Source organism: Lissotriton helveticus, chromosome 8 (genome assembly GCF_964261635.1).
Source record: "Lissotriton helveticus chromosome 8, aLisHel1.1, whole genome shotgun sequence".
NCBI lineage: Eukaryota > Metazoa > Chordata > Amphibia > Caudata > Salamandridae > Lissotriton > Lissotriton helveticus.
Window position 1 is genome coordinate 146,307,427 of NC_136069.1, and position 14,601 is coordinate 146,322,027.

General features: G+C 44.5%; 1 protein-coding gene across 4 annotated transcripts in view; it reads left to right on the top strand.

The window, feature by feature from the left end:
- LOC144772440 (OX-2 membrane glycoprotein-like) overlaps positions 1 to 14,601 on the top strand; it is a 180,080-nt gene that overhangs the window by 83,872 nt on the left and 81,607 nt on the right. For all 4 annotated transcript variants that reach the window (XR_013599745.1, XR_013599744.1, XM_078656764.1 and 1 more), the window contains exons 3-4: positions 5,672 to 6,001; positions 8,978 to 9,307. Coding sequence is in view for 2 of the 4 variants with exons in the window: in XM_078656764.1 (XP_078512890.1) it covers positions 5,672 to 6,001; positions 8,978 to 9,307 (660 nt within the window). In the remaining 2 variants the exon portion in view is untranslated. The remainder of the gene's footprint in view (positions 1 to 5,671; positions 6,002 to 8,977; positions 9,308 to 14,601) is intronic.

Consider the following 14,601-nt stretch of genomic DNA (forward strand, 5'->3'; position numbering starts at 1 on the left):
GTTAACCCTCTTTCTGCTCTCCTCTCACATCCGTCTCTGTTTTCCATCTCTTGCCCAGCAGGGCTCTGCTTTGAGCACCTTAAAGGGCTATTTTTCTGCCACATCAGCCATTCCTGTTCAAATCCCCTGTTGTAATTAGATTTTTGAATAGGTCTTCAGCATGTGTTTCCACCCTCACCCTTTATCATGCCTCTATGGGACCTCCATCTAGTGCTCACATTTCTGATTGGCGCACTCTTTGAGTCATTGCACAACTGTCATCTGAGGCTACTTACCATCAAGACTTCCTTCCTAGTGGCAATAACATCTACCCGGAGGGTCAATGAGCTTCATGCATTGTCAACCAAGCCCCGTACCTGAACATCAACCCAGACAAGCTGGTTCTTTGCACTAGAGGTTCCTTCTTTCGAAAGTTGCCACTCCCCTTCATGGAAGCCAGTCTATCACCCTTCCTACCGTTGACACTCCGCCACATCCCTCTAAGAACAAGGAGCAACTCCACTGACTGGACACAAAAAGAGAATTGTTGTTCTATCTTGACCACACAAAAGAGTTCTGGGTGGACAACTAACCTCTTCATGGGGTATGTTGGAGCAGAGATAAGGCTGCGACCAATGCGTTAGCACATGGATTTCTGGTCCTAGACATCTGGCAGGCAGAAACGTGGGCATCTCTACATAGCATTACTGCCTGGACCATCGGGACAGGACCTTTGCTTATTTCCTCCTGCAGTATGAAATAGTTTTGTAGATCCACCTCCGGGGAGGTATTGCTTGGGTATCTATTCTAAGGTAAGGAAGCAGCAGCCAGAAGTCTGTCAAATAAACAAGTTACTTATCTTTGGTATTGCTTTATCTGGTAGAGACTATTTAGCTGCACATTCCTTCCTGATCCACCCATTCTCCCTGCTCTGTAAACAGATTTCTTGGGACAGGGCTCTGTTCCCCTTTTAGGGCCCTAGTTTTTCCACAATCAGTGGTCAGTGTTCTTTGTGGTACTGTGCTCCTAGCATGGAAAGTCGCGAAAATAAACTTACATCAGTGCTTTGGGGTGGCACCTCTATATGCACCCTGCACGTACCTTCCAGTACGGACAATGTCACGTGGAGCCACATTACATCACCTATTGGCACAAAAAAGGGTATTGGTCACAAAAGAATTCCAGATTCAGCCTGATGCCTGAATTCTAAGGTAATAAATCTGCAGCTAGATAGTCTCTCTACCAGATAAGGTGTTATCGAAGGTAAGTAAATTGTTCTTTAATTTTCTTTTCAGTAAGTGTGCATTACTTCAATGGCACGGTCGAGGAATATTTTTTCCCTCCGATATCATACCGTCACGATTTCACAAAGATAGGTCTCAAGGAACTCCCTTCATTAGGGTTAGGTCTTTGGGCATGTTATGCCTTGTCAGTTTCAGAAGTTTGTTGTAAAGTTGTAGTGACAAATGCTCAAATTGTTTCATATCACCAGCTTCTAAACACTTGGGCTCATCAATTTTAATACTGTTCCTTCACAGTCGAGATTGAAAGTCATATTGATCATCAGACTGAGCCTGCTCCTACTATATTAGTTCTAGCAGGCCTTTTTTCCTGGTGTTGGTCTTGGCCCTTTTTACAGGGTCTCCCAAACCTTCTGCCTTGATCCCTCCTGTTTTGTGAATTAATTTGTGTTGGCTTTAGGACTATGTGCACTCTTCCACTGTAAACTAGTGCTAAAGTGTGTGTGCTCTCATTTAAGCTTGGTAAAGTTGGCTCACATCCAGTTGACACATTTAATTTACTTGTAAGTCTGTAATAACATGGGACTAAATGCTCACAGGGCATGTACATTACATTCTACTAGTGGGCCTGCATCGCTCATTGTGCCACCCACTAAAGTAGCTTTTCAAAACCTGTCTCAGGCCTGCCATTGAAGCTTGCAGTGCAGTCTTAAACTGCCAATTCGACTTTGCAAACTAAACCTTTTGCCAGGCCTAAATCTTCATTTTTAATACATACAAGCCACCACTAACGTAGGACCAAAACAGCCCATTGAGTAGGGTACATTGTATTTAAATAGTAGGAGATGTTCTTTTAAGTTTTACATGTCCTTGAAGTAAAAAACACTTAATTTCATTATTGACCACTGTAAGGCCTATCTCTCAACATAGGATAAAATTGAGTTACTTAATTACATTTAATAAGTGCTACCTTTTGATTGGGAACAAGTAGAAAGGTCATGTACGGTCTCTAAAGACATGTAATTTAAAATCCTTTTTTATTAGAAAAGTCAGATTTCAAGTCACAGTTCTCAAAATGTCACTTTTTGAAGGTTGACGTCTTCTTGTCCTAACCATTTGATGCCTTCGGGCCTTGTCCCGGGTCTCATGAAACTGCTGTTAGGGTTTGTGTGTGCCTCCCACAGTGTGAGACAAAGTGCTTAGGTGTGGGCATGATGGGCCATCCTGACAAGTTGGGTGAAGATGGGGCTATTCCGTGCCTCTCTTGCACTTCAATAAGGACTGCCTCCAACGCCCCCACAAAGGAACTTAATGCTGGCGTTTTGTGACCCTTGACTTCTTGGAGCCTTAACAGGAGAAGGAAGTAACTTTCACGAACCAGATGTGGAGATAGCCTAAAGGTTTACCCTACTTCAAAGGCTGGCACTAAGTATAAATATTGTACCTTCAGACCTACTTTGAGTGTACTTCTGGAAACATGGACATTTCAGAGGAAGGTGCTTTGTTCCCTAGAAAGGGACCTGCTGATTGAGACTTGCCTTGTTTTCTAGAGTACTACTCTGTTACTTGAGACCTGCCCTGGGTTTTGAAAATGAAGATTTGACCTGCTCTGTTCATCCCAGGCTAACTTGAGTGACTCCAGGGTTCAGTTGACTAACCGTCTGTCTGAGCTACAGGGACACACCAAGCTCCGGCAACTACTCAGCTGACCTGCTGCAAATGGATCTGCTTGAGTCTCAGATTCCCCAAGATGTGCCTTCAAAGATCCTGGATGCTTGATCAGCATGATAGTGCACCACTCTGTGAAGAAAGGAGAAATCCTGGAATTTTGGTCTCTTTTGACCACAAACTATACCGTTAATGCCAAGACTTCAGTCCGTCACGACCACCAGTGGGAAACTCCAGTGAACCCGATTTTTCGTGCTATAGTAACAATAGCCCTTGGTGGCCGCCAAGGCGACGCTTCAGGAAAGACCTTCGGCGATGCCTAACAGTATCTTTGCGCTACAGCGATGACTGTCCACGACACGACTGTCCTGCTCACTGGATTCAAGCAAGCCTGGCTGAAGACGGCTGTAATGCCAGAAACCAGTCCTAGGAAGCTTGTTTCTGGTCCAGTGAAGGCATGGTTTGGCAGTTCGGGCTGGACTGTTCCCATGAGGCACAGGGTCAGACTGATTTGCATATGGCCATGTCAGAACTGGGGTGGCAGAGTGGGCTAAAGAACGGTGATGGATTAAACCAAGATCTGTTGCTGGGTGTGAGTGTTTGATTGGTTCAGATGCTCCGTCCATCACCACCCCCTTTTGTACCACGACACCAGGCCTGCTCTTTGTGCTACAGCGATGATCAGCCACAACGCTCTTCCCTGCTCCTTGCAGCCTCCTCCACTGCAAACTGGACTCCTTGCACTGGACTTTGAGACGGTATCTTTTTCATCAAGGCTAACCTTGTCCATCGCTGCCAACCTTGTGCTGTGTTTTCTATTTATTACCATTTGTGTGATGCTTAAATACTTTACACAGTGCATCTAAGTTAAGGCTGATTGCTTTTGTGACAAGCAAGCAGACGGTTAAGCAAAGGTTAATTTAGTGACTTTGGTAAGTTATCCTTACATGGATTATGGTTGTAGCTACCCCCCTAAACTCCTAACCCAGTTTCTAAAACATGGCTATTGGAGCGGTCTATGAATCACAACACTGTATGTACAGGTGGCAGGAGTGCCTAGTTTTCATTTCTCTTTTTAATCTGGGTAATATGTGCACACCTCCCAGGCTCAACTTAGTCTAAGTACTTTCAACTTGTGCTCTTCTAAGTATTTTTTATATGGTTTTGGTGCTGTTCAGGGATCCAAAAGAGAAATACCCACACTGATTGTCAAATCTCCAGTGACTGTGTGTTTCCTTCTGGTAGTCGTAAAACTAGGTGTGATGTAATATAGTACTTTTCTTTACACATCTTTCTAACCAGAATTTCTCATGGTGCCTTTAATATGCCTCTTTCTCAAATATTGCTGTTATGTATTAATTGCTACACACATACTTCACTTAGATCATGGTTTCAGTTCCAATTCCTAGTGTAACCTGCCTTTTTGAGACATGGCATCTATATATATATATATATATATTTTTTTTTTTTTATATATATCCGTGTCTGTGTCTCTTTGTTTTAGTCCATCTTTTCAGTTTCCTAATGCAGTGCTTGTATTTTCGCCTGGCCCCGGGGACCGATGCTTTAGTAGCTGTCTTAGAGACTGCCTATGACAGATGAAGCCAGTGACAATGGAGACAGGAGTCCTAGGAGGATTGCGGCTATGTTTGATGGTCTCTTCCTTCAGTCCTGCAGATTACCACAGGTGAAATCTTGGCTCCCTGGGAAAAGCCCAGCACTCAACGATAAACTGCTTTCCCGACCAGTAATTGCTGTGATGTGGTTCATGTCCTGGCCTACATCTATATTCCTCACGGTGGAGCTGTTCTCATGACGAGCTGGTCTCGTCATACCTGCTGCGTTCTGCCCACACGCGATTAATTCCCCGCCTGTGCGGGCAAATTAATCAGTGAGCGGGGGCGTGACGAGATCCGCTCGTCCTGAGCACAGCTCCTCCGTGACTCATGATGAGCTGGCCTCGTCACAAGCACCGCGGCGCCGGGCTCATCCACCACCCCGCCCACCTGTCTCCCCCTAACCCCCCCCGCACCGTGGGTGAATTATCCCAGATTGAGGGGTTAATGTAAGGTAGTAAACTGTAATATATGGTATTGTTGTTGAGGCACGCAGTCTGTCGTAAATGTAATCCCATGCCTGCACTGAAACAAAATGTGGATTGTAAAATATGTTTCATCTTAAAGTATTGGTTGTGTATCCTTACGTATTACCGTCAGGACACCTGTACCATTATTAGCACTACACAACATATGGAATACATAGCTGTGCAACGATGGTGCCACACAAAGTACAAAAACAAACTGCGCTTTATGGAAGGCACTAGTTCTAAAATAGTCCCTCGTGCATTGGTATACAAACACTTCATAGGAAGTGTAATTCTACACCAGACCGCCAATAACATGAGGAGAGATGAAATACTCTAGCCAGCGCCCACTCTGTAGGTATCACTGCCAAACCAGACCTAATTGTTCTTCTGGTTTGACATGTTTTGTGTGTCTTTTCCAGGTTATATAGATTTGTACACTCCTTGATGAATAATTGAGTATTTTGCAATATGCTACTGTGTTAACAAATTAAATTTGACAAATGTTTTGCTTGGTATGAAATCTCAAATGATAAACTCGGCCTCAGATGGCAGACTGGGAATCGAGGTGGGAAATTATGAAAATGTGACCTAATTCCCCCGGTTGCTGTCCATCAGTTGTCGGACAGAAATTGAAACAATAAGAATTGTTTTTACTTTTAGCAAGACTGTTCATCTGTTTTTTTTTCTCCTTCTTTAGGGGACGTGCTAACTGCAGAGAGTACGACAGTGAGTTTAGGTGTGACGGTCACCCTGAAGTGTGTCCTCCTCGCTCCATCAGATATCTTGCAGATCACATGGCAGAAGAAGACTGGTTCTGGCCAGGAAAATGTGGCGACCTACACTCCCAGAGAAGGGGTAAATGTGAAGCAAGGCTATAGCGATCGCTTGAACGTTACCCTTCTGCAGTTGAATGAGACAGCCATCACCTTCAAGAGAGTAGGTCTGGAGGATGAAGGATGCTACCTGTGTATCTTTAACACATTCCCAGGAGGCTCAAAACAGGGATCCACCTGCGTGGTCATCAGAGGTGAGCTATGTGGTGCCAACATCTTTTTTTCTAAAGTTGTGTCTGCTGTAAATATCATCCTGCTGTAAATGAAGGTCAAATGAAGGACACATGATGGTGTATCTTAGGTGAAACAGATGTATAAATATATGGGTTGAGCAGTGCACATGCACCTAGCTCTTTGATATGTCCAGAACTTGATAAGAGAGCTCAAAATCTTTCTTCAACAGAAATGCATGCTTAGTTTGTATGCATAATTCCCGAGTGACTCATGTTCAGCTTACCTCGGCCCAGCTCATTCTCGTATCTCCTTTTTCTGAAGGCCAGAAATTACTCTTGATGCCTTCTCAAACTGGATCATGCTCTGCAAAACCTACACCTGTTTTGTGACTCTTGCCTGCCACCAGGGTTCATTTACCTTTCACCCAGACAACACATGCTGCCTCTTCCTGCATTCCATCAGGAGTGTGGTATGCCTATAAAATAAAGGAATTAAACACTGGTAGATGCTAGATTTATTTCTAAGTTCAAAATATTTTATTCATATTTTTTTTTTAATTAATGAAGATCATACAAAAAATATTAATGAAAAAGATACATGAATTCCAGAATACGTGTAAATACGAAATAGTCGTACATCTGTACCTGTACAAAGAAATAATAATCATATGATAAGTATATTCATATAAAAATGAAACAAAATCAAGGAAAAAATAATAGCTATTTCATATATATGTAACGATGAAACATCTAAGATTAATCCGTATCCAATATTAAAATATATTTACATGTATGTATGCTAGGAAATAGTATTTACAGGTTTCAGAAGCAGTTGAAATGAGGTGGCATTATTATAATAACCATTAAGGGATAAATGGGCACCTCGTCTAGTTACAAATTCAGAAATAGTAGTACACTCAAGTATACCCTGTTTTAAGGAACCAACAACTATATTCAAATGCCAGCACAATGAAGTATTTAAAGGTTTAGCTTCACATAACTTAGGTGGAGTCCATAGACAGTTGAATAAGGGAGATGTATTTGTTTGCTATAAAGCAACAGGGAGACAGACGGAAATATTTTGTAACCAGATTTTCATCCGGGTGTCCACAGAAAAGACCTGGGAAAGTTCTTCATACCAAAGATTCCTAATAAGTATTAAGTTACCGTCTCTTGTATTGATTAGTTTTTTTTAATAACATTTACAAACTGTATGTGGAAATAGTGTTTGGAAAAGGATCCATCTGTTGCTTGAAAAATCATTTTTTTTCTGTAAATCTGCAAAATGTAAAAAGGTATCGTCACCATAACACCATAATATATTTTAAATAAAAAATACCTGTCTATACAAGTTTTCCAAAATTCTATGTAGTTGTGAAGCTCAATTAACGGATCATACCACAATTAATTTTTGAAAGTGGGACGAGATGACTGATATAGAGAATCAAAGTCATGGAGAATTAATTTTGAAGATTTGATAGTAGGCTAGAGGTTAACTAGCAAATTTGAATTGTACATGGATGATACTGCTGTAAAGGGACTGGAAAAATGAGTCGTTGCTCAATTTGAAGCCATTTAGGTATATCAGTAGAATTGCGTTCTCTGAACCATAAGGATCCATTGTTTAATATAAAAGCTTTATGGTATTTGCAGAACTCTGGTAATCTAGGCCCACCATCGAATTTAGCATGTTTTAGTTTAACATAAAAAAATCGTGGAGGTTTATTATTCCAAATAACTTTTGAATTGATTCTAATTTATTTTCCTGTAAAAAACAAAAGGAAAAAAAGGCAGTTGTAAAGGAATCCTAGATGATACTTAAATATTTGAGGAGCAATAGTAATCTTGAAAGATTACATTCATTTTCACCATGTTGGATGTAAGGGAGACCATTGATGAATTTTGTATATAATTTCTTAAACTAAGTCATCCCAGTTTATTGTTGCGGTTTGTTTAATGGAGCGTGAGAATTGAATGCCTAAGTATTTTAGTTTCTCTTTTTGCCAAAGCATGTCAGTATGGTGTAGCATGTCAGGGGTACAGTAAACATTTAGAGGAAAATATAGTTTTATTCGTAATTGAAGTATATCCACAGACCAAAGAATAAGTACTTATAAGTGTGAAAACTTTTCTGGAATGGCTTTTATCAGGAGTCATCTTAGACATTTATGTTTAGGACATCTGACAATCTGAGTTTTGAAGGAAGACTAGAAAAAGGAGTTGTTTATCACCAAGGCAAATAAAAAAAACTAAGAGAAAAAAACAATACTGAGACAGGTTGTGGTCCCTCTTGTGCTTACAGACCTTGTTCTTATCACTGTACATCTGCTTGTGAGCCCCCGTTAGTCCTGAGGTGTTAACGGTAATGAGTAGTACATTTGTGGTGACTGATGCAACCTAGACAATCACCCTGGACGTGCACTTAGGAAGGTTTTAGACAAGACACTGGGAAAATGTGCTTTCCTGGCTTGCCTTCCTTTCATTTATTGATTTATAAAGACACACTTTTAAAAAATGCCCTTTCAGAGTACATTAGGGGTCTCTCAGTCAATGATGGATTCAATGGTGTAGACTCATAGACATGCTACTGATCGAATAAACTCTTTCTAGTTTGCAAGTGAGCTGTTTTCCAAGATATCCTCCGTGTTTATTTTGAAAACCTCATATTAACATTGGAACATTGGATTAATTATACTTTAGTTGTGTTCTGTGTGAGAGGTTGGTGCTTTAATGTAACAATTTCTGCTGAGTTACCTCTTTATGCAGACATTCGAGTCATTGAATAATTTAATTCTCTTTAAACGCCAGTATACTTAGAGCAGATCCTGTAAACGTTCTAATAACTGATTTATTACAGGCGCTGTTGTAATTGATATTTTCCATACCGAAGTGACATTTAGTGACACTGCTTTAAAGTTGGTAATCTTACAATCCACCATAAAAGTTTAATTGCAAACGTTTTCATTCTATGATTGTCATTCTTGTTTTCTTTTATAGGTGATGTTGCAACAGAAGAGAAAACTGTGGCTGAGATTGGTACACAAGTTACCTTAAAATGTGTCCTTCGGAAAAGCTTGGACGTTCTACAGATCACCTGGCAGAAAAATACAAGTGCGGAAATTAGGAACTTGGCAACTTTTGCCCCCAAAACAGGAGTGAACGTTGATAAACGATATAAAGACCACCTGAATATCACCCTCCTGTCTCTAAATGAGACGGCGATCACTTTCTGGAAAACGAACACCCATGATGAGGGTTGTTACCAGTGTCTCTTTAACGCCTTTCCCTCTGGCTCAATCGGTGGTACCACCTGCTTATCGCTCTATGGTAAGTTAATCAATCAATCAAAACATTTATAGAGCGCGCTACTCACCCGTGAGGGTCTCAAGGCGCTGAAAGGGGGGGTGCTACTACTTCTCGAACAGCCAGGTCTTCAGGTGTTTCCTGAAGGAGAGATGGTCATGGGTCATTCGTAGGTGTGCGGGGAGGGAGTTCCATGTTATGGCCGCCAGGTAGGAGAACGATCTTCCTCCGGCGATGGTTCTGCGGATCCGTGGGATGGTGGCGAGGGCGAGGCTGACTGAGCGGAGCTGGCGGGTGGGAGTGTAGAACGAGAGGCGGCTGTTGAGGTATTCGGGGCCCATGTCGTGGAGCGCTTTGTGTGCATGGGTGAGGAGCCTGAATGTGATCCTCTTGTTGACGGGGAGCCAGTGCAGGTTTCTCAGGTGGACGGAAATGTGGCTGTGGCGAGGGATGTCGAGGATGAGTCGTGCGTAGGCGTTCTGTATGCGTTGTAGTCGTTTCTGAAGTTTGGCGGTGAATCCTGCGTATAGGGCGTTTCCGTAGTCCAGTTGGCTGGTGGCGAGGGCCTGCGTGACCGTCTTTCTGGTTTCGGTGGGGATCCTTCGGAAGATCTTTCGGAGCATGCGCAGGGTGTTGAAGCATGATGACGAGACGGCGTTGACTTGCTTGGTCATCGTGTGGGAGGAGTCCGGGTTGAATCCCAGGTTGCGTGCGTGGTCCGAGGGTGTCGGCGCCGAGCCCAATGCTGAGGGCCACCAGGAGTCGTCCCATGCGGAAGGGGATTGTCCGAGGATGAGGACCTCCGTCTTGTCTGAGTTCAGCTTCAGACGGCTGAGCTTCATCCATTCTGCGACGTCTTTCATCCCTTCCTGTAGGTTGGTTTTGGCGGTGGCTGGGTCTTTGGTGAGGGAGAGTATCAGCTGGGTGTCGTCGGGGTAGGCGATGATGTTGATGTTGTGTTTGCGTGCGATGGCGGCGAGGGGGCTCATGTAGATATTGAAGAGGGTTGGGCAGAGCGAGGATCCTTGGGGTACGCCACAGATGATTTCGGTGGCTTCTGAGCGGAAGGGAGGGAGGCGGACTGTCTGGGTTCTGTCGGAGAGGGACGAGGTGATCCAGTCCAGGGTTTTCCTTGGATTCCAGTGGTGAAGAGGCGGGTTATTAGGGTGCGATGGCATACGGTATCGAAGGCTGCCGGGAGGTCTAGCAGGATGAGGGCGGTTGTTTCTCCGTTGTCCATCAGGGTCCTGATGTCGTCGGTGACTGCGATGAGGGCGGTTTCGGTGCTGTGGTTTATTTTATTTATTTTATTTTGAAAGTTTTATATAGCGCGAACAAGATCTTTGCAGATATCAGAGCGCTTTACAAAGCCGGGAATACCAACAAGCGAGTGAATTTAAACATAATAAGTGGGAGGGGTAGGTACGTGAGGGAGCAAATTAGTACAGCAAATCAATAATAAAAATATAACAGTTAAAAGTGTGCATAGCTGGTCAGTAGCGTCAATAATACAGGTGAAATACATAGTCATAGAGTTCGAACATAATAATACAGGTCGGTGTAGAGTCTTTATAGATCCATGCTCATAGGTCAGGTGTATTTGGCCATAAAAATAGCTTTCACTTCTTTCTTAAAAAGTGTAGTGGAGGAGATGAGCCTAGTTTCAGGAGGGAGTGAGTTCCAGATCCTGGGTGCCATTCCTGAGAAAGAGCGTTTATAAGTTTTTTCCTTCCGGAATCTTCGAGGTTTTAGCAGAAGATTGTTTGTGCCTCTGGTGTTTCTAGAGCCGCCAGAGATTGACCGCTTCTGAGTGAGGTATCCGGGAGAGCTCAGGTGTAGAGCCTTGTGTGTCATGCAGGCGATTTTCAGATGTATTCTGGCTTCAAAAGGCAGCCAGTCTAGTGATTTCAGGTCAGGGGAGATATGAGAGTGCTTTTTTGATCCAGTGATGAGTCTCGCTGCAGCGTTTAGAGAGGCTCTTTAGGGGTGCAGTAGTGGTTAACGGGAGACCGCAGAGGGCGGTGCTGCCGTATTCAATTCGCGGGATGGCCAGTGCTTGTACTGCAGTTTGGAAGTCTTTGGCTGGTAGGAAGGGTTTAAGTTTCCTTAGGGTATTGATTTGGAAGTTCGCTCCCTTAGTAACCTTGCTGATATGGTGCTGCATGTTGAGATTGGAGTCAAGAGTTATGCCTAGGGATTTCGCTGAATCCACTATGGTGGGTTGGACATTGAGTGCAGTTAGCTGTTTAAGCCAGGTTTGAGTGGTAGAGATCTTAGCTGGAGGTGAGATCAGCAGGAATTCTGTTTTCAGAGCATTGAGTTTGAGATGATTATCAGCAAGCCAGGATTGGGTGCTTCTGATCGTAGAGTTCAGGAGTACGATGTCATTGAGGGATTGTAATTTGAGATATAGTTGAGTGTCATCTGCGTACATGTGAAAAAGTACATTGGATGCTTGAAGCAAGGTGGTGAGAGGTTCCATAACTAAGTTGAACAATGTTGGTGAAAGGGAGGATCCTTGGGGGACACCTAACGAAACAGGTATTGGAGAGGACATCAGGTTGTTGCTCTTGAATTTCTGTGACCTGTTGTGTAGAAAGGAGGTGAACCACTTGAGAACAGTCCCGGAAAGACCCATTCTTGTGTTCAACAGATCGAGTAATTTCTCATGTTTAACAGTGTCGAACGCTGAAGAGAGATCAAGAAGGATGAGGAGGCAGGTATCCCCTTGATCTAGGATTTGAAGGGCGTCGTCGATTATGTGAGTCATAGCAGTTTCGGTGCTGTGACCTGCTCGGAAGCCTGATTGATGAAGGTTAAGGAGATCAAACAGATCAATGTGTTTAGTCAGTTGTAGTTGAGCGCATTTTTCCAATAATTTGGCGAGAGTGGGAATATTGGTAATGGGACGGTAGTTGTTTAGGTCGGATGGGTCGGCAGTAGGTTTCTTTAGCAGAGGTGTGACTTGTCCAACTTTAAGGGAGTCAGGGATGGTTCCTTCTTGGAGTGAGCTGTTGATAATCTTAGTCCAGAGTGGAAGGAGTAGTGGGATGAAATCTTTGACAGCGTTAGCAGGGAGGAGATCCGTGAGGTGATTGGAAGGTTTCAGGGTGCTGAGCAGTTTGCCTATTTCTTCTTCGGAGTAGGTTTCAAAGGTTGACCATGTAGCATTGTTTTTAGGTCCGGTGGGTGTTATGCAGTTGAGTGTGGTGTGGAGTCTTGCGTCAGCGCGGAGATCACTCTTTATGTTGTCAGTTTTTTGGGTAAAGAAAGCGGCGAAGTCTTCAGAGGAGGGTGCTTCGTGCAATGTACTGAGAGGTTGGGGTTGTTCCTTGGTTTGTGTTCTGATTAACTCAAACAGTTTTCTTGGGCGGTTTTTTGCTTGGTCGAGCTGGAGGCTGAAGAAGTTTGCTTTTGAGCGCTTTATTTTCCTGAAGTAGGCGTTTCTCTTTTTCTTCAGGGTTTTCAGGTGCAGTGCAGAGGGAGCTGCCCTCCAGGTGCGCTCTGCCATTCGCATGGCTCGTCTATCTTCATTGAGACTCCCGTCGTACCATGGATTGGAGATTTTAGCGGAGACTCTTTTTAGCTGCATAGGAGCAGCCTCATTGATTATTGAGGTCATGGCGTTGAGATAGTGGTCAGTCAGGGATTGTACATCTGTAGCTCCCGTGGGCGTGAGTAGGATGTCGCGACTGTTCGGGGGTAGGGAGACTGGGTTGAGTTTTTTCAGGTCTCTTTTCCAGACTTTAGTTCTGGAGGGTTGAACCGGGTTGAATTTGACTTTTTCATTGATGAAGAATGTGACAGTATGATGGTCTGACCAGTCACAGGGTTGGATAGACTCAAGTTGAGCAGCGTCCTCTCTGGCGATGATAAAGTCGAGGATAGAACCTTTCTCGTGGGTCGGGCTGTTGGATAATTGCGTGAGATCGAGGGCGCTGAGGAAGCTTTTGAAACTATTAACCACCGCATCATTGGGATCGTTCCAATGGAGGTTGAAGTCACCAAGGTATATTTGGGTGAGCTGTCGTCCGGCATTGGTTGAAATCAAGTCCATCATTTGTTGGGCGAAGAGGAGGTTGTCTCTAGGTGGGTGGTAAATGCCATGAAGAGAGCATATCGGTTTGCCATCACTGATGATATCGAGGCAAATGTATTCATAGCAAGTTGGAGAGGGTAGGGAAGGCTCGGAGACTTTCAGCACAGAAAGGCTGTTCCTGTATATGCATGCGATTCCGCCGCCTATCTTGCCAGACCTGTCAAGCCTAATAATGTAGTAGTTGGGGGGAACCAGAATGTCCATTATAGGTGTAGAAGATTCTGTTAGCCAGGTTTCAGTCAGGAAGATTAGGTCAAGGTCCAATGATGAGATGAGGTCAGCGATGGCGGAGGAGTGTCTAGAAGCCGACCTACAGTTTAGGAGAGAGCATTTGAGACGGGGTGTGTCAGGGGAGGAGGAGGGAACTAGAGAGAGGGGGACTTTTCTAAGGTTATTCGGGACGGATATTCTGTTGTTTAGAGTGGAGGATCTATGGGGATTTGAGAGTAATGTGGGAATGGGGTGGTGCGAGGTCGAGGTGGTTGTGAGGTTTAGGGGTGCAGGGTCGTAGGAGCGGAGGAGGGAGAGAGTGTCGAGATCTGAAAGAGGGTTGCATGTGCGACGGGGCCGGTTGTTGCGATTGTGGGCAGGGATCGCGGTCCAGTGAGAACGGCGGGTGCGGTTGTTGCGATTGTGGGCATGGATCGCGGTCCTGTGTGAGGGACGTAGCTTAGGCTCGTCATCGGGACGGGAGGAGAGCAAATTGAGAGGGGGGGTGGTGGTGAGTGAGGTGAGTCTAGGGGGTGTGGTGAGTAGCTCTTTTATGGTGTGCATGTCTTCTTTGATGGTGTGAATTTCTTCTTTGAGTTGTAGGAGGGAGGCCATAATTTTGTCCAGCGTGGGATAAGTGTTTGTGCTGGGGGTGGAAGTCATGAGTGGGTGGCTGACCTGGGACTTATCGTGCGGGTGGGGTGGAGGGTTGGTGTTCATGCAGGGCTCCGTGATGTCATCGTACGGGATGGTGTTAGGGAGGAGGGGGGGTAAGGGGGTGATGAGAGTGGATGGAGTACGGCGGAGGTTGGTGGCGTAGAGGAAGGAATTCGTGGTAGGCGGAGAGAGCGGGGTGGAAGTGGAGTGTATGATGGTGGTGATGGGGGAGCCTGAAGGGTAGTGAGGGCTGAGAGTGGGGGGGGTGCTAGGGTTGTAGATGGCCCTGTCATGGGGAGGGAGAGTTAAGATGGTAGAGGTGATGTGGTCTGCATGGTTAGTTCGCGTGTGG